The sequence below is a fragment of the Periplaneta americana genome, chromosome 10 (assembly GCF_040183065.1).
Source record: "Periplaneta americana isolate PAMFEO1 chromosome 10, P.americana_PAMFEO1_priV1, whole genome shotgun sequence".
Classification (NCBI taxonomy): domain Eukaryota; kingdom Metazoa; phylum Arthropoda; class Insecta; order Blattodea; family Blattidae; genus Periplaneta; species Periplaneta americana.
Genome location: NC_091126.1, coordinates 65,560,115 through 65,580,862, shown reverse-complemented (window position 1 = coordinate 65,580,862; position 20,748 = coordinate 65,560,115). Strand labels below are relative to the sequence as shown.

The 20,748-nt window shown below is 37.3% G+C and overlaps 1 protein-coding gene across 1 annotated transcript in view; it reads right to left on the bottom strand.

The window, feature by feature from the left end:
* The window catches only part of LOC138707752 (allatostatin-A receptor-like), an 882,364-nt gene that overhangs the window by 12,586 nt on the left and 849,030 nt on the right, over nt 1-20,748 (bottom strand). Inside the window, exon 7 of the mRNA XM_069837618.1 lies at nt 8,449-8,602. Coding sequence (XP_069693719.1) covers nt 8,449-8,602 — 154 coding nt within the window. The remainder of the gene's footprint in view (nt 1-8,448; nt 8,603-20,748) is intronic.

The following is a 20,748-nucleotide window of genomic DNA, read 5'->3' as shown; positions in this document are numbered from 1 at the left end:
TCACGTGCTATTGTTTATATTAGGATTTTTCTTACAGGGAAAAGATTATAGGTAGTATCGTTCGTCATTTTTGTTCTTTCTTTGCCGAGCTGCCGGACGAGGAATCTATTTGCCGCACAGTTAAGCATTATCATGTCGTAGCTCCTATGATAATAAATCAAACTCAATGTAATTGAGCAAATAATTGAGCGGAAAATAATGTCCTCGTGTGCTTTCTGCAAAAGCCAACGAAATAGCAAAAATGGCGGGCGATTATATTAAGTATTTATCGAGCCTTATGAAGTGCATAACGTGATCAGTAGGCTTAGAGACTTTAGACCCGATAGAAGAAAACAGTGCGATTTCAAGTTGGAAATCAGGACGGTAGTGGGTGGGGGCAGTGAGGGTAGCGACCTACCTGTCGTCCCATGTGCTTTATTTACTCAGTCATACTCATAAGGCAGGGAGAGAAGGTACTGTTCTGATAATAAAAATAGTCCTGTATGTCTAGGTTACTTTGTCAGGAGAGAGGACAGGAGATAATAGTCTAGTTTTGAACTATGCATGTGGTTATCTATCTGATTAGTCGTAAGAATATAATTAACAGTAAGTATGCCAAACGTGAAAGACTCTAAGACGCATTTATTTGTGCAGGAGTTCGGAAATGATTATTTTGAAGTTAATGTGGATCATGTTACATATAAATTGTGTCATGTCAGACTAAGGGGAGACAAAAAACGATACCTTGAGACCCACTGTAACTCCCAAAAACACATTTCACAGATAAACATTTTGTCTCTTTAAGAGGAAAGAAATTCCACCTGTGTCAGATTCACTTACAAATAAATCATCCGAGTTATTCCTAGATCTATGTGAAATGATGATGGAGAGGGATGAAGTTACAGGAGAATGGAGAAAGTTACACAACACAGAACTGCACGCATTGTATTCTTCACCTGACATAATTAGAACATTAAATCCAGACGTTTGAGATGGGCAGGGCATGTAGCACGTATGGGCGAATCCAGAAATGCATATAAATTGACAGTTGGGAGGCCGGAGGGAAAAAGACTTTTGGGGAGGCCGAGACGTAGATGGGAAGACAATATTAAAATGGATTTGAGGGAGGTGGGATATGATGATAGAGACTGGATTAATCGCTCAGGATAGGGAGCGATGGCGGACTTATGTGAGGGCGGCAATGAACCTCCGGGTTCCTTAAAAGCCAGTAAGTAAGTAAGTATTGCGCATGTGCTTATGAAAGAAGCCGAAAGGAAATGCATATTAATTTATTTTGAAAACTTCGCATTATAGGTTTTTATTTCAATCTATGTATAGATTTTTTTTGGTCCTACAGAATTTTTCTCCTCTAACATTCATTTCATTTTAATGTTTGATAAATTAGTTGTCTTTCTTTGGAACGTCCTGTACAGCACCAGCAGACTGGACTGAACTTGGTTTCATGTACACATGTCTCTCCTGCCGACTCCCATCCACCTCAAACACAGTGACAAAGCTGCCTATAGTATGGACTTAGTAAACTTATTCTATCGGGTCCAAAATCTCGATGTCTGGTGATCAGCAGCGAATGAAGAGACGCACACGTTTAAATGTAGCCGACCTGTGACGTGATTGGCTGCCGGAAATAGAAGCGACGGGACTAACAGCTACCAGCAGACGCCTGACGTTAAAACATTAATAAACATTTAACGCGAAGGTACGAAACAATACAAAAATCGACATAGAATGAAACAGGAAACGTATTAATACCTGACATTGCGTGCACAACAAATGGCCCCAAGAAAACACTCACCACATGGAAACTGTAACTTTAGCAACTCAACCTTTGTTACCATAGCAACAAGCCTCCGACGCTATGTGATATTCAGTTGTTTTTCCGATCGCAGCGCTAACGTCATGTCCCATCTTTAGGAAAAACGGATGTAGGCCCGTAACACACTATAGCTAGAAATATGTGATGCGTTTGTCGAGCTATGTAAAATGCTTTCCTTTAGCACTAGGTAACGCTTGAAATAAGGCATAGCTAACATCGGTCGGCTAGCGATTTTTTTTTTGAAAACATAGCTACCCCACCACCTGTATTTTCCGCTCCCTATCCGAATTGTAGCCTATAAAATTCATATTAGGTGAATAAAATCGAACAAATTATAGAAAGTCAGCTGTTATAATTGATGTAACTTTATTTCCCGCTAAAGTGTGAAGACTAAAGCATTGCTATAGATATCCTACAAGCAAAACTCAGCTCGAACTCCTCGCGGCGCGCATGCTATACCCCTCTTACTCCCCTGCAGAAGGCTTGAGAGCATGTTGGGAACGGGAGCATACGTCATCTGCGCGAGAGAGTCACGCCCGCTGGTTTCTGCGCACCGAGTTTTCCTTGTTGGATCCCCATAGCTGTCTCCACACGCATTACATAGTTGAGTTCTATAGTTCCAAAACGTGTCTTATCCCGAAAAATCGAAAATTCAGATAAATACACTACTACACTCTATGATCAATACACAAAATGTTTCAAAAAATTTTTGTCCTACTCAATAAAAAAAAAAGAATAAATTATAAGTCCTAAGAGTATGTTGATATTTTTTAAGAATATGGGACTGTAATTCAACTAAGAGGGATTACCTATCCAGTTCTAGATTGGAAAACTACAGTCAACGAAGTGCAATTGAAGTCAGGTAACCGGCACTTTCAGTTTGTCTTGTATGAGGATTATCTTACAATGCAATAGAAAAGTAAACAAGGTTTATATCCGTGGGATCCTTATTATAGAACAGACTCGTGTAATTATAGAAGTGTTGTCAAAAAAGGGCACAACATTTTTTTTTATATTGAGCCTCAAGTTACTCGCAAAGGAAACATCATTAAAGAAGCAGAACTAAATGATTTTAACAACTTTCTAACAAACCATTTCGGTGATGGATGGAAAAATCAGGCCAGATTATCTTTCTACTTGAACCTCCTGAATTAAAATCGTGCTCATGAAGTCCAGAATGTTGATTAAGATGTTGACTGTTGTGGTGAACCACACTCTGAATCAGTTCATTGTGTTTTAAGAACTTTTGAAAACTTTTTCATTATGAGAGTACGAGGCGCATCCAGAAAGTAAGTTTCCCGATTTTTTCCTCTTGAAAGTAAACGTAATTAGCCGTGTCAATTGCGCATGCGTAACAGATCTATGACGTATCAATCATATGCCAGCCGGACAGGTCCCGCCTGGTGCCAGTAGCGTGGCAGCAGTGGTCCGAAATGGAAGCTCTTATTCCTTCTCCCGCCGCCTGCGAGGTTCGGTCGGTGATAAAGTTCTTTAATGCACAAAGCATTGCGCCAATTGAAATTCATCGGCAGCTCTGTCAGGTCTATGGGCCGAACATCATGAGTAAGTAGATGGTGCGTCGCTGGTGTAGGCAGTTTTCCGAAGATCGTCAAAGTGTCCATGATGAAGAGCGCAGTGGGCGACCGTCCCTCATCAATGATGATGTGTTGAGCTGGTGCAGCAGTGCATCATGGAGAATCGTCGCTTCACGATTACGGAGCTGAGCAGCCATTTTCCGCAGATATCGCGATCCTTGTTGCATGAAATTGTCACTAAGCACCTGCTGTTCAAAAAAGTGTGTGCCAGGTGAGTGCCGAAAAACCTGACACCCGAACACAAAATGCAACGTTTAGGAGCAGCACTGACATTTCTGCAACGGTATCACGATGACGGCGACGAGTTCCTCGACAGGATCGTCACGGGCGATGAGACTTGGATTTCGCACTTCACCCCGGAAACAAAGCAGCAGTCAATGCATTGGCGGCATAGTGGATCTCCGGTCAGGACGAAATACAAACAGACGCTGTCGGTATGGAAAGTGATGTGCACGGTGTTCTGGGACAGGGAGGGCATTCTGCTCATTGACTTCCTTCCAAGAAGTGAAACAGTGAACGCTGACCGTTACTGTGAAACACTGCGAAAATTGTGACGTGCCATTCAAAACAAGAGGCGTGGAATGCTTACTGCAGGTGTTGTGCTCCTCCCTGACAATGCTCGTCCACATACGGCTCGGCGCACAGCAGCTGTTTTGGTGGAATTTGGCTGGGAGTTGTTTGATCACCCACCCTACAGTTCTGATCTTGCTCCCAGCGATTTTCACGTTTTCTTGCACCTGAAGAAATTCCTGTCCTCCGGTGAGCGTTTTGGCAACGACGAAGAGCTGAAGACGTCTGTCACATGCTGGTTCCATTCACAGGCGGCAGAGTTCTACGACAGAGGGATACAAAAGTTGATCCCACGATACGACAAGTGTCTCAATTCTGATGGTGGCTATGTTGAAAAATAGCTGCAACATTGCTGTACCTGTTGCCAATAAATGTTTTCTTGAAAGTGTTTGTTTTTTTTTAATAGGGAAACTTACTTTCTGGATGCGCCTCGTATTTTGAATTGTTTTAGTAAGCTGCCAGTTTTTGTTTACTAACCATTGATCTTAAACTACTTGATTAAAAATGTATAACTTTTGATTTGAATTCTTGTAATACAACATTTAGTTTACATTGACTTTCTAATTATGAGAGTGTTTTGAGTTATTTTTAGTAAGATTTCAGTTTTTTTACTAACCATTGACATTAAACTACTCCTTTAACAAAGTATAACTTTTGATTTGAAGTCTTGTAATACAAAATTTAATTAACATTGAAGAATTTTGTGTTTTTCAAAATCATGTCATCCAACTATGTTGTTTCCAAAACTTGTCTTCTTCTAGGTATAGGTCCAAAACTTAGCTTCTCCAATTTTAAAATAAAAAAAAACACTTACTGAACAAAGTAGCTTAATAAGCTTCTATTCCTGATCTATATACTATAAAATATTTATTTTAAAACGTGAAAAAATTATTATTTTAACACATAAAATTAAAAAAATGTTTGTGTTCATTTGTGAAGAAACATAAAAAGTGGATAAGACGACCTTCGGAACTATAGGACTCAGTTCATAGTTTCCGGTGTAGTGTTTTACAGGCCTCAATCTTATACGTATTCTTTCAATGTTGTGGTACTTAATAAGTGTTAGACATTCATAAACAGTTAGCATAATGGGGATATGGTCGGCACAGTGTAAGCACAGTCCAGTATATACAGTCACGAAGCTCAATACGTACTAAATATGCATCCATAGATAGTTGCTAACCACTAGGATCATTACAGACAATGCGAAATAGTACCGGCACAGTTTATTGTTCCTAGCACCCTCACAACTCAAGCTTCGTGACTGTATATACTAGACTGTGGTGTAAGTCTATCGCTTAAGAAAATACTGAAGAAAGGTAGATTACATAAATCCAACCGAGATTGGACCCCAAACCCAATGAATTTTTAGCTGTAGAAAAGCTGACTCCGCAGTCACAGTGAAAGTTATACAGTTAATGATTAAGGAAATACTTCTAGAACAAATAGTGATACGACAAGGCTGCAGAATTTAGCCGATTTTATAGAATATGTAGCTGAACAAAATTGTTAGAAAATGATATGTATTGATACGTAATATACACAATTTTATTTGCTGATGATCTGGGAATAACATCCATTACTGAGAAAAGTGTGCAAAGAGCACTATAAAAAATTCATACATTTTCCAGTTTTAAATATGGAAATATCTCCAAGCAAATTTAAAGTGATACCTTTCTATGACAAACACTATGAGAGAAAACACGCAGTCCAATCATTTTTGGAGACATCTCGCTAGCAGACTATACCAAAGCAAAAAGGAAACAAAGAGAAATAATAATAAAAATAACAGACATTTTACCGGTACAGCACCTACTCAAAAACAGTTAGTGTTCAGAAAAGAAAATGAAAGGTTTACAAATATATTACAGAACATTTTGTAGGTACAGACCGTTCTGAGTACTGTATCTAAAAGTATTCGATAAAGAAACCTGCCTCTGCAAAACCCACGAAAACATGATTCTGCTAGTCAGCAAAGCACACGCTGAGGGTCTTATCTCAGAAAACTCTGGTTAGAAACTTAATTGTGATTCTGTGTAGCAAAAGAAATGTCTTGAAAATATCTGCCTTGCGTGGTCTGTGAAGGACAGTTAACCTTGCTACGACATTCACTTACGAGAGGTAACTTATAAGAAATAGACAACAAAGAAAATCCCAGCTCTGGTGAAAGAAAGAGGATTTGTGAAGAAAACTTTTAAATGTAATATTTATACGACAAAAAGAAACTTATTTCAACTTGTAAACGAAAACATCCTTAGATATATGCAGTACAGTTCAAACAAAGAACCACCAATGGAGACAGAACTTATTTCCGCGATGTTACCAAATGTGTCCACTTCATCGATTCTCTGGTCCACTCTGTGGGCACAGTTATTTTGAAAATTCAAAATATCTAATAATACATTTAGTGTTCTATTATAAGGACTTCTTTCACCTACGAGTAATAAATACTTTTACAACTGAGGGGAAATATCTCTCAACAATGGGGTCTCTACGTCTTTAAAACCTGGTCACCGGTAGATTTTAAAATAATTTTATGCTCGACCATGCCGAAATGTAGTAATTATACACCTGGTAGCAGTCCTTTAATGCATGTCATTAAAGTACACCTATTCATTAAAGTTCAGGTTTTCGATTATTCTCGGATATCAAGGTTATGTTCTGTTACTATAATAATTAGCGTTAATTGTAAATAATATTCAAATAAATTCAATTTGTCATCTCGTTTTTCAATGTCGAATTCAATTTCAAGGTTATATCAAGATTAATATTTATCTTACTCTCTAGATTATATCAAGGTCGTCGACATTCGTTTCCCGGAAAAAATCAATACTTTCGCGTCTGCGCATATCTCACAATTTATGAGGTAGGCTATTGCACTCACATAACAATAACATGAATACTTATGAATAATTTCAAGTTAGAAATATGGTCGAGCATAAAAAGTCGTATGAAACTTGCCTATAATGGTAATTAAGACGCTCGTATGAAAATTATGTAACGAGCGCAAGCGAGTCTTAATTACTACCATTATAGGCTCGTTGCATAATGTACTATTTCATATCATAATTAATTTCATAATTCTTCCAAATATACTTGAATATCATTGCACTTATCTTTTTGTATTATGCATGAAACAACATTTAAAATCGTTATAATAGGTTCCTTACCAAGTAGCTATATTGGGATGAACCTACGGAAAATACTGTGGTGGCAAAACCTTTCACGTGTCAGGACAGTTCCTTAGGCAGCAGTCGAAGAAGTAACAGTGGGTTTTACAGATTTTAATGGTATAATTTATACTGCATGTAAATCATATTAACAAAACTATCCCATAGGATAGGATGTTAAGGATCCTACTTTGTAAGACAGTCAGTATTGAGTAGCAGTAAGGATGTCAGTCCTACGTGTTGGCCGAATTTTCTCCCATAGAAATATTCCTATCACCCATTTTCTTTGTAATTTATTATCAGAATAATAAATTTAAAAATGCAGGTAATGTTTTAGGCTGTAGTGAGGTCGGAAGAATTGGATGAAGTGAAAAAATCCTTGATTCAATCGAGAATGCAACTCTCAACGTTTCGACTGGAAGCTTAACACCCCCACCTCGATGCTGCTGCGAACCCCTAAATAATAATAATAATAATAATAATAATAATAATTCTTTATTTATACTGGCAGAGTTAAGCCCATAGGGCCTTCTCTTACACTCTACCAGGTCACAAAGTATACAAGCAGTTAACATTTAACAAAAAGTTAAAGAACAGAATACTAACATATTACAAAAAAAATAATTATAATAATAGCATAATAAAATTGACACTAAACAACATGAAAATAATACCATAATAGAAAAAAAGAAAGTAAAATACATTGGAATATAATAAAAGCAACTCATTTAGTACAAATGGTTAATATAGAAAACGTAAGGAAGAATACAACAAAATGGAATGTAATAAAATAATTATAAAAAAGAAAAGAAATAGGAAAATTAAATAAAATTTACAATAAAAAGGCTATGATAATAAATTCATCGGCTGATAAAGAGAACAAAAAGGGGAAAGGAAGGAAATAAATATATAGCCTATATTTCTACAAAACTATCGCAGAGAAAAGTGCTTATAACTGAAAGGAATCTGAATTGAAAAAGTGCAATTTTAATTCATTTTTGAAACTAGACAATGTCCGACAGTCTCTGACATGTTGTGGTAGAGAGTTCCAGAGATGAGCTTCAGAGACTGTGAAAGATGAAGAGTAGAAGGATGTTCTGTGTTTAGGAATGGAGAGTGTGAATCTATTATTAATCTAAAGAAAGCTTCCCCTGTCAAAAAGAATTACGTTCTATTTTTACGCGGCTGTTCAGAAATGCAAAAAATCCCTTCGAATTCAGGGACATGGCAGTTAAGCTTTGGTCAACCGAAAGTAATTTCTCAATGCTTCTTGTGCAGTGAAGCGCTTAATAGGACAAACCTGTTTTCGTGCTCTCCTGGCATCTTCTCCTTTATTCTGTCTCTTTACTCCCTTATTCACTTGGCCATGTCTGCAAGTTGTGGAACCATTGCTGAAATGGACTTCTCCAGTGCTCATTTCAGGAGATCCATTGTGTAATTTGGATTTCTTCGTGCTGGAAAGAGAGTTAGCAAATAAGTAAAATTAAACACGTATTTATACAACTTTAACTTATTTTTAAATTTATTATGGAGGTGTCACTTAGAAACTTGCAGAGTGAGGGTAAGGCCCGTTTCACAAATACACGGCGACCGTCCAAACGGCACCGATGACACGGAACAGTGACCTTCGTTGGACACTTCACACAAAACCGATCATATCCGGACCCGGTTATTCTAGTGATTTGTTGCCAACATGGATCGTAGAAGTGTTACAGCAATGGTTATATTGTGCAGGTGCATTAAAAAGACAGAAATGTCTTTTGTCCCAAAATACTGGCCTCCCTTCAATTAAAAGAATAAGACAATTAATGTCAACACTTACATTTGCCATATTGGATTTTATAAATATTAATATTTACTCAATATAATGCACAATGTTAGTAGATAAATTGAGGAAACGGGCAATAGACACGGCTTGTGTGAAGGAAGCCATTCAACTGTTCACTCCACTACCATGTGTTTCGCCGTTAAGACGGTGACTGTCTCCGGAATTCTAGTGAAAAGGCTCGCTGACATCACGGTGGACGCTTACTTTATAGACAGCACCGGTACATGTGAAAGCACTCGTATAATCTTCATCCTTTAACCGTGTAAACTGTGCCGTTTGGACGGTCGTCGTGTATGTGTGAAACAGGCCTAATTGTGGAGTATTGGTGGAATGATGATGGTGAGAGGAAACGGGAGAACCCCGAGAGAAACCTCTCGTGTCCGCTTTGTCAATCACAAATTTCTTCATTACCTAGACGGGAATCGAACCAGGGTGCATTTCTTAGATTTTTTCCTTCAAGAAATGTGACTGAAGTAATTGATAAAGAAGGAAACAAATGGCGGATTTTAAGAGGCAAGAAAAATGGAGCGGTTTAAAGGAAAAGTTAAAAAGAAAGGCAGTAAGGAAACACGGGAAAGCAAGAAGAGCTCAGACATTCCAGAAAGTGAAGAAACTTGTTTAATTTACAGTTGTAAGAAAATAAAACGAACAAAAAGTTCTGATACAATTTAAATCAACGTTATCTAATATCAATATTATGTTATAATTAGACCTAGGGTTGTCTAAGTCTTAAAATTTCGGGCTGGGGACTAGCCTAGTTTGATAAGTACAAACTGTAGGTAGACAGTATGAGAGGCGGGGTACTATTTGCTGGTGATACTGGTGCAGTTGAGCATTTGCGTGGATACAGTACAGACGTGTGCATTATGCGTGTTATCATCGTGCCGAAAGTGAAACGAAATCCACATGAAAAGTTAAACGAATATGTATTAAAGTATGATGAAAAAGTGTTTGTTGTGAAAGACGAGAGTAAAATATACTGTAAGTCTTGTCACACTGAAATTAATGGAGAACAATATTTCAATATAGAATTACATGTCCAAAAAAAAAATAAATAAAAAACGTGTGCAAAATAATAAAAATATATAAACGGATTTGGAACATAAGGGGTGCTATGCATAGACATTTCGCTAGCCCGCGCTACGAGCGTGCTAAACTAGCCCCGGCTATCGACTGATTACTTGTACAGGATTCATATCATATCATATATCATATCATATCACATCATATCATATCATATATCATATCATACCATATATCATACCATATCATATCATATCATATATCATATCATATCATATCATATCATATCATATCATATCATATCATATCATATCATATCATATCATATCATATCATATCATATCATATCATATCATATCATATCATATCATATCATATCATATATCATATCATATCATATATCATATATCATATATCATATATCATATATCATATATCATATCATATCATATCATATCATATCATATCATATCATATCATATCATATCATATCATATCATATCATATCATATCATATCATATCATATCATATCATATCATATCATATCATATCATATCATATCATATCATATCTCACATCATATCATATCATATCATATCATATCATATCATATCATATCATATCATATCATATCATATCATATCATATCACTAACACTGGTTTATGAATACGAAAAACGTTAGTTCGCTGATCATCCACCGGAAGCCTGCGCTAAGAATGTCTATGAATATGGCCCCAAGAGTCTAAACACGATACTGATGCATTTTACGAAGAAATGTGTGAAGCGTTCGTTAGGCAAATATCCGACTCAGCAAACTCAATAACAACAAATTACATGATTTCTTAAAGAAATGCACTAAAAGGACTATACCGGATGAATCGACACTAAGAAAAAAATATGTTGATAAGTTAAATATTACAATAATACGATGAATAAAATGAAGACGAAGTTAGAAAATAAGAAACTATGGATCTCGATAGACGAGACAACTAAATGTTTAGGCGTCATGTAACTAATGTGGTCGTAGGTGCTATGAATGTTGAAGCTAGTAAACCTTACCTTCTTACTAGTGAAGTGTTGGAAATTGTAAATTATGTATCAATTTGTGAGCTTTTCAATAAATAATTGAAAATACTATGACCTGAAAATATGAAATTAGAAAATATACTCCTATTTGTAACAGATGCATCGTCATATATGGTTAAGGCTGGAAAATAACTATGAAATACATACGAAAATATGGTACATATAACCTGCCTTGCGTATGCATGTCACAGAATTTCAGAGGAAATGAGAGCTCAATTTCCAAACGTTGACAAACTGATTGCAAATGTGAAAACAATTTTTTGTGAAAGCCCCGGCTCGTGTTCATGTATTTAAAAAAACAGTGTCCAGGTACTCCCCTTCCACCAGCCCCTGTTCTGAGTCTATGGGGAACATGGTTGGAAGATGAAATGAACCGTAACACTTAACAGTACACATGTTTATCATAAGTACGAACTTGATTAGGATTCATAATTAAGTTCCTATTTTGTACCCAAGTAGTTATATGTCTATAACACCCAGAATGAACTAAAAATTACTTATACAGGGACATCATTTTATTTTTACTTGCATTTTTATTGTACCTGCATTTCTGAATGTACTTCACTCCCACCCCTTCACTAATGTCCTTGCTACCGTCAGACACACAAACTTACAGCCGCTGTTGCATTCGAAGTCTTCAAGCAGTGAAGTAAACACTGCAGTGTATAGTGTGTTTCATAAATATGATTGCGTTTTCTATAGAAGAAAGAACCTATATTAATAATATCGTACTAAAAAATTATATTCAAGAAACGATAAATTCAATTTCAGAGAAAGTGCTTCAAAATGTTTTTAATAATATGCGTACTGAATTGAAGCCTGCATTGTAATGAACGGCAACCATTTTCAGCAACTTGTTTAAAAATTCAGAATAGCTTTTTTTGAATTGAGGTGCCTAGAAGCAAAGGAATGCTAGTGACATTGTAATAACATGAGTTAAGTGCATCCAGTGTAAGCAAAAGTATCTAAAATTTTAGTGGCAAAGGGATATTTTAATCGCATCACATATTAAAATTTAAATAAAAATTTCACCGATATTACGAAAGCTTAAATATTTAAACCCCATTTTCTCAAAAGTAACTTAAGTGCACTTACAGCCCTTTACTTATGACCCCCTCAATTTAAATGCACTCTCTATATTGTATGCTAACATCAATAATTAATATGCTAAATAAAGTAGAGATTACATAACGAACATAGCCGCCTGAAAAGTTGAGTTAAAAAAAAAATGTTACTACTCTATTGTATTTTGATAAATTCCGTAAAAGTGATAATCAAACTGAAAATCGTAATATCGTATTTCCCTACAACATAAATGGATACACTACTTTTCTCTCCTCCTATACCTAGTAAACTGATTTGTTTACATATTGCACTAGTAACGTCAAACTCCTGTAATGGAAGGGGGCAACATAGTTTCCGAGTATAGCCAGGTTAATGTTAAAAATGTTGGTAAAAATAAAGTGATGTCCCTGTACAATAAACATCACAAAGATAGACCACAGTCTTTCTGCCGTTATAATGTTCTTTTGGAGTACACTGTACTTTGCTGTTCACGTATACTAACGTTGTATATAAAGTGCAGGGTTCGTGACCGCTTCAACAGTTCAGCAGTATACAGTACCCGATCTCTCATACCGTATACGTACAGTTTGTAAGCATCAAACTAGGCTAGTCCCCAGCCCGAGATTTTAAGACTAGGTCCTAAATGTTCTCTTAAGCTTCTTTATTTACACACAATGGTCGGGTTTATGTATACCTATACACCACAGTATTGAAAGGGCTAATAGAAGTGTTATGCATCGCTCAAATGAGCAGAGGACGATATAGAAGTGGAGATAGTACGATGTGGAATGTATAGAAAGCAAAAAGTGATATAAGAGGGCGTATAGGAAGTGGAGAGGAAGTAACAGTAGAGATGATAAAGAAACTTTTCTATATTTGAAAAAAGAATATAGAGACTTACTCTTATAAGAGAACCGTCCCAGGTAGTGGAACTTGAATTGAATGAAAATGTGTATTTAAGCTAATTTTCGTTCTTTAAGAAACCTGGTGATAATCGTTTGTTTCGCCTTTTCCTCGTTTACGCAATATAATGACTTGAAAACCGATGCTACTTATGCCGCTTCTTGCGCGCACTCGGATCCTCATATTTCAGCGACACCGTAACGCAGCTCCCTCATTAATTCTCCAGTCTATTTACTTTCCTCTTAACTCACATTAATAGAGTGCTCTTGCTTAAATAAAAGTTGAATTTGAATTTAAAATATGCATTAACTTTATAACTCACCTTAAATATGACAATGTGGATTCGAAATGAATTAGTCGGAACAAAGAGACATTGAACAGTACAAACATTTTGTATAAATTTGTTTTTCACATTATTCTGTAACACACGCACTGTTTCCAACATGCAACATTGTTGCAAGACATGTTTCTCCGTCACATATCTACACCTCTGCCACACGTATATTAGCATGTCTTTGAAGACAGACGGATGAAACTGTTGATACATAACAGTATGCAATGCCATTATGGAGCCCTATTGTTCAATGTGTCTGGAATATTTTCAAAGATAATTTTATGTCTGAAATACTCATCTAGTCTTCGAATTACAGTAGTACATTACCTAAAAAGCACATAGCCAAGGGTTGCACAAGTCTTGTAGTTTTTGGAGAGATAATTTGTGTTTTTTCTTACCATGTAAAGTATTGTTTACTCCTTCAAAAGTAAATATAGTGTCATCTATCTGACCACTCCAGGAATCCAGAAGTAGTAGTGTATAACTCTTAATATCCGGGAGAAATACATCTCTTAACCGTCTTCTCACGTGATTTTTTTGTCATTCTACCGGAACTACTTGCATCGACCACGACATTAAATGGCTTATCTTTGTCTATCTTTAGGTCCAAATTCCCCTTTCGATTCTTGGAAGCATAGTGCAGCGCCGGGCATGAGAGCGGCTCCATTTAGTCTGCCAGAGCTGCTCTCGCTCCACAAGGCACTTCAATTCCAAGTCGGAGCAGAACGCTCACGTAGTGGCGGACTCACATTACAGCTACCTTCCTACATTAATATAACAAGAGCCACGGTTGTTCTAGTCATTCAGTCTGTCAGTACATAATAGTTTATGAGGATATTACATCAATCCATTATACAGTACAGACTTTATAACACTCTTATTAATTTAATGAAATAAACTTCGCTCTAAACACATATACACATGCACACATATCATTAGACTATATGCACAATTCTTTAACAATTACATAATGGTATTAATAATATAAACATATGTAATAAAGGATTTAAATAAAAAAATTACTGTCCTTGTAAATTTAACGTTATATTATTGGATAACACCACACCGTACATGAGCCTGGCTGTTACAGTACTGACTAGAAACACTTTTGTTTTATAAATTTAATTTGTACTCACTAGCTAGCTAGTTAAATAAATAAAATAAGCACAATAACAAAATTAATAATAATAATTCTCTTACACCTTTCTTAGTTAAGAAAAAAAAGACTAACTAGAGCATTGATGCGAAAGGTGTGATACGGTGTCGCGGAGCTACGTGTCAGTGAATGGATGGGTAACTCGTGCTCACGAAGTGTTAAAAACCTTGATGCAAGGAAAGAGCCAGCCGCAGCAGTTACAAGTTGCTTGTAATTACGCTACAGAATCAGTTCACTGCCATGGTGAGCTGTGGCGGCTCGTGCAGATGTTCATGACGCCGTCTAATCCATGATTTGTATTTCAGAATGACGCATAGTAGAATAATTACAGTATTTTTATACAAACTATAGCTAAACACGCATACTAAAATACTATTGTTACCAAGCTTTCGTTCGATTCCCGGTCGGGATAAGTTACCTGGTTGAGGTTTTTCCGGGGTTTTCCCTCAACCCAATATGAGCAAATGCTGAGTAATTTACGGTGTTGGACCCCGGACTCATTTCACCGGCATTATCACCTTCATCTCATTCAGACGCTAAATAACCAAAGCTGTCGATAAAGCGTCGTAAAGTAACCTACTAAAATAAAAATAATAAACCAAGCTTTCTTAATTAGAATACGATATTATGTAGTACTGAAAACATAAATTGAACACAACCTTTTCAAGCTACAACAAATAAACCGGTAACTGCAACACTTATTTATTATTACAGCTTTTGTTAATATTTTGTCTTATTTGAAATATAAAACATGAGCGATTACAAGTGTTTATACATTAAAGAGTATTCCTCTATTTTCAGAAGATATTATCCTGTATTCCTAAACATTCACAAATTGAAGAGAGTAACTATTTTACATGTCACGGAAAATGAAATAAACTTACTCCTGAGATCTTTCTGTACGTTTGAAGGTTTGACACTTCTTTCTTGTATTAAAATCTGGTTCAGATTTGGAAGCATTGTGTGGAATTCTTGTCCATTGTGACTATCTCTCCAAATCTACCAGTGAATTCTGTTGTAAGGTCTTGGAGAAGAGTCTTATATTTGTTAAGAAGATTTTCTTCATCACTCTTCACGAGAGCTTCTAGTGAAGGAAAGTGGAAAATTTATTTATGTTCCGATTTATACTGCCATATTTTAAATATATATACAAATACTCTTAGCTGGTCGACCATATGTCGTGCAATTCTGTAACTCGCATGCGCAACGTGCTGATTATATGTGATAACGGTCTCACCTTGTTGAATTCCCATTTTTCCCTTTAGCTCTTCTAAAGCTTTGTCTTGCAGGTCCACACAGTATTACTTTACTAAAACTTTCCCCACATCTATTTGTAAAATGTCTTCTGATAATTGAAATGTTATGCGTAAGAAAGTGTAGTAGAACCTAATATAATGCTCGTATATATAACTTTACCTTCCTTCTTAAAAAAAGTACTTTTTTCCCACTCGTCAATAAAAGAGAAAAGATCTGATTGGATTATACTGTTTCGCACAATAAAGAGCCGCCGCTTACTGCAGTATCGAGAGAACTTACGTCTTACAAGACCCGCGTAAAGACACTACAGGTGGAACAGAGTTCGTTCTGCCTGACTGAGGTGGTGTTGACAGTTTGAGAACACGAGTTGCCCACCCAGTTGCCCGAGTGCGCGCAAGAAGCGGTATAAATAGCAACGATTTTCAAGTCATTATAATTCGTAAACGAGGAAAAAGCGAAACGAACGACTATCACCACGTTTCATAACGAATGAAAATTAGCTTAAATATGCATTTTCATTAAATTCAAGCTCCACGATCTGGGACGGTTTCCTTGTTAGTAAAAAGAAAACTTTAGCAAATAAAGAGCTGAACAAGCTAAATGTGCTTATTAGCAATAATAACACAGCCGATCAGCAGCATGGGAAGAAATTAAACTGGCGACGAAGTGGAAGAGAAAGGCGAATGGAATTGGGGAAGAGGATTGGATGAGATATTTTTATAAATTAATGAGAAAATAAATGTAGGGGAGTTGAGAGTCCATATACCTATAGGGCGGGCATAAGCGAGAGACATAACGAGATACTCGATGAGGATTTTAAATTAGAAGAACTTAGAGACTTTATATTAAAATTAAAGAACAATAAATCTCCGAGAATAGACGGAATTCCCATTCAATGCTGGAAAGAATTCAGTGGAAAGACAGATGGTTAAAAATATTGGTGAATATGTTTAACAGAATGAGGAAAAGGTTAAGGATCCCGGATTCTTGGACTTCGGCAATACTTGTGCCAATTTACAAAGTGAAAGGGGATGAGAAAGAGCCTAATAATTATAGGGACATCTCACTCTTATCGTGCTTAGGAAAAATGTATACAGGCCTGCTAACAATAAGGTTAAGATCATGGATGGAGAGGTATGACATCATCTCGGACTTTCAGGCGGATTCAGAGAAAAGACCAGGCCTGCAGAACTCGCAAGTAGGGGAACTATGACGTCAGCCTCACTCCACTTCTATTGGGGATGATCGACTTCCGCCCCGAGAATGAATGTTGATGCAGCCGAGCGTAACTATAGCTCGACCAACTACAAAAAGACCTTCAACTTTTCCAATACTCACGTGGCCATGGAGGGTGAAACGTCATCACTATGCCAGCAGCTCGCTAGGCCGGGTTACACTACTGGGTGTTCAGTTCAAAGTGTGTCATGGCTCGCTGTATGCCGTCATGTGGCTAGCCGATGAGCCTAGAGAATTCAATCTTCCTACACTTCCGCAGAGGTGTATAACCTATGAGTTAGAGAATTTGCCTAGCAAGTACGGCATTCATTCTGAAGAGTACCTACCGATGCGTACGGTAACGCCGGTAGTGGCAGGAATGTGAACTGTTTGGAAATACGTACTGTCGGGATATGTAGAGAGGGTTAAGACGATTACTTACGTATTTGTTGACATTAACTTCGACGGTCAACATGGACACGGAGCATTTGATTTGTGTTGTGGAATGTTACCGTACGCAACCGATGATAACAAATACCCTGCGTACGACTTGCCGGCGCAAAACACAGTTCGAAAGAGGTTATGGTAGCACACAGACCGTACAGACCGCCATCTGTTGCTACGACGTTCAAGTTATACCGTACACGTTCTCAAGTTCAGATTGAAGAATGCCTTAAATAATAGGCAACTTCTCTAACATATAAGCTGAAACTCGCTTCAAATCGGTGACCCAACAACAGTGACGTCATGACACACTTTGAAATGAACACCCAGTAGTCAGACTCCAATTGTGAATCCGATTCAAAAGCTGTGTCTGTAGCGGAGCTTTCACTTTTCAAAGGCCTGCCGCGCACACTTGGTTTCCCTTCCATTATTATAAATTACAATCTGTTTTATCTAGCCTATATACAATAAGTCGAAATGGAATATCAATTGATTGAAAAGTGAAAGAATGGACGCGAACACGACTGTTGTTTCGAATAGTTTAAAACGTACTCGCTGCGAGACGTCGATCAGGGACCGCATCTACAACACAACTGATCCCTACTACGACAACCTTGCGCACGAACGAACACTGGTTTCTGGCGCAGGTTTTTATGTCAGTGGTCGGGCTATAGAACGCCGTGACCGCACAGGCAGAAAAGGTGGGTGGGGTAAGAAAGGGGAGGAAAGCAGTCGCTCTCAAGAGCTACAGTTCTGCAGGCCTGATTAAGACCATAACTGATAAATATCTAAATTATAAAAGAGGTTGTATGTACTGATGTTTTACTGATCTAGAAAAGTGTTTCGATTCAATTAACAGAGAGAAATTGTGGTATACAATGGGGAAAAAATTGGTGTCAGTTCTTTATTTTTAGAAAATATAAAATCAGTGGTCGACCTGGTTGGCGAGTTAGTAAAGCGCTGGCCTTCTATGCCCAAGGTTGCGGGTTCGATCCCGGGCCAGGTCGATGGCATTTAAGTGTGCTTAAATGCGACAGGCTCATGTTAGTAGATTTACTAGCATGTAAAAGAACTCCTGCGGGACAAAATTCCGGCACATTCGGCGACGCTGATATAACCTCTGCAGTTGCTAGCGTCGTTAAATAAACCATAACATTGCTAAAATCAGTGTATGGAGATGTTGGAGTTAGGATTAGGCTAGCAGTTGGAAATCTGTACAAATTGATTGAGTAAACGAGAGGAATGGGATAAGGATGTAAGCTGAGCCCTTATTTATTTAACATATTTATTAATGATATTTTAGATAATGTGGTAAATGTGAATTCCCATTGCCCAATGTTAGACAACATAGAGCCCGATCCCAATCTCGTGGCACCGACATGCGTCGTGACCTTCTTTCTCAGACTTCGGAGTGGGGGGTTCTGTGTGTGCGGGCGACTGCTTACTCATAGAGTGTACTGTTCAATCACCCCCCAGCAAATGTCTTGGGCGAGTCCATGTAAGTAGATGCCACGCGCAGGTGCCACGAGTTTGCTATCGGGCTCTACCTATACCAGGACTACTTTTTGCAGATTACTGCACTATTGGAGCATTTTCGGTCAACGGGCTTCAAAAAGGCGATTAACGAAGTAAATACTTTCTGTAAAACTTGGGACCTAAAAATTTACGAAAAGAAGTCAAAAGTTCTAATCTGCAAAAAGGGTAACGTTCATATTAAGAAAGAAAAATGGTACTACGTGAATAAGATTCCGACTGATTATGTTTCCAGATTCACGTACGTAGGAGTGGTAATAGACAGTAGGGGAAATTGAAAGTGGCAAAATGAAATTGCATTGAATAAGGGAAAACATGCACTTGAAGCAGAAGATAGATGCTTAAATAAATGATCGAATATTGGGGTGAAGAATTTTCTTAACATCTATAATGTACCAGTAGAATAAAAAATAATGTATAATATAGAGATCTGGGGTAATAGATTATCTAGCAGAAACATCGATTAAGTAAGAGTCAAACTGTGCAAAATATTTTTAGAAATACCGGAAAATGCCTTATAACCTGGCAGCGTTACTAGAAATTGGGATCGATACGAGTGGGAATTATTCTAGGGAGAAAAATAAAATATTTAGGTAATATTTTGTTAAAGAATGATTCAGTGGCTATGAAAATTATATATTTTCTATGGAAGCCGCTAATTGAATCTTTTCTATGGAAGCCGCTAATTGGAAATCGAATTGGTTGAAAGGGCTGGAATTAGAAATAAACAGATTAGATCTAAATTGGTTATGGAGAGAACTAGTTACTATAAACACAAAGACTATTGGAAGAATGGTAAAAGAGACGACAAACGAAATTTCGAGACAAGAAATGTTTCCTAATATTAAGGACCTAGGCTCAGTAAAATACTATAGTAAGATTAAAACGTTTTGGGAACAGGAAGAATATATTACAATAAATTCAAGGGAAGAGAGAACAGGAATGGCATGTTGGAGATTAGGTATCTGGAGGCTCAAGAATAAGAGAGGGAACGTAGAAGAAGATAAATGTTCGTTATGCGGAATAGTGAAAGACGCAATGCATATATATATATATATAGCTTTATATTGTGCGGCAACGAATGTTTGAGAAATTGTTTGGTGGATATTTTTTTTAAATAAAAGCTATAGTGGAGTATAAAGAAATGAATGGTCTCCTGAACGCTAGCACTCTGCATAAATTAGGAAAATTTCTTTTTAGATTTAAAATTGGATGGGAAGAGAAGGTCAGAGCTCTAGTTGGCTATACCTTGTAGACCTTGTGTGTTGCCTCAGATGCATTTCCAACTCCCACTAAATGACTACGCTACGGTTCGCTGTATATCCATGTTTCGAGTAGACAATCCCGCTCTTCTCTAGATCAGTCCAGCTGCAAGGCTTCAGCTGAGGCGACCGTTGGGAAATGCTACGGAATGATAATGGAATGGGATTGGGCTGAATGGTGTTGATGTATAACGTGGAGAAACGGTAGAACCCCGAGAAAACCCGTACTGTGACCATTCTGCCGTAAATGTTACTATGTATTATACACACTAGACAAGATGGACCCATGCAATCACGATGTGGGACCCCTACGTCGGAAAGAGAGGACAGGGAAGACCACGGCTCAGATGGTCTGACATGTTTACCAAAGAGGCGGGGAAACAATGGTCGAGGACAGCAAAGAACAGAGTTTTGTGGAAAGAACTAGGGAAAGTCATTGTAAGTGGATAACGTAATCAGTGTTAAGATATTGGAAATAGTAAAGTCAGTTTT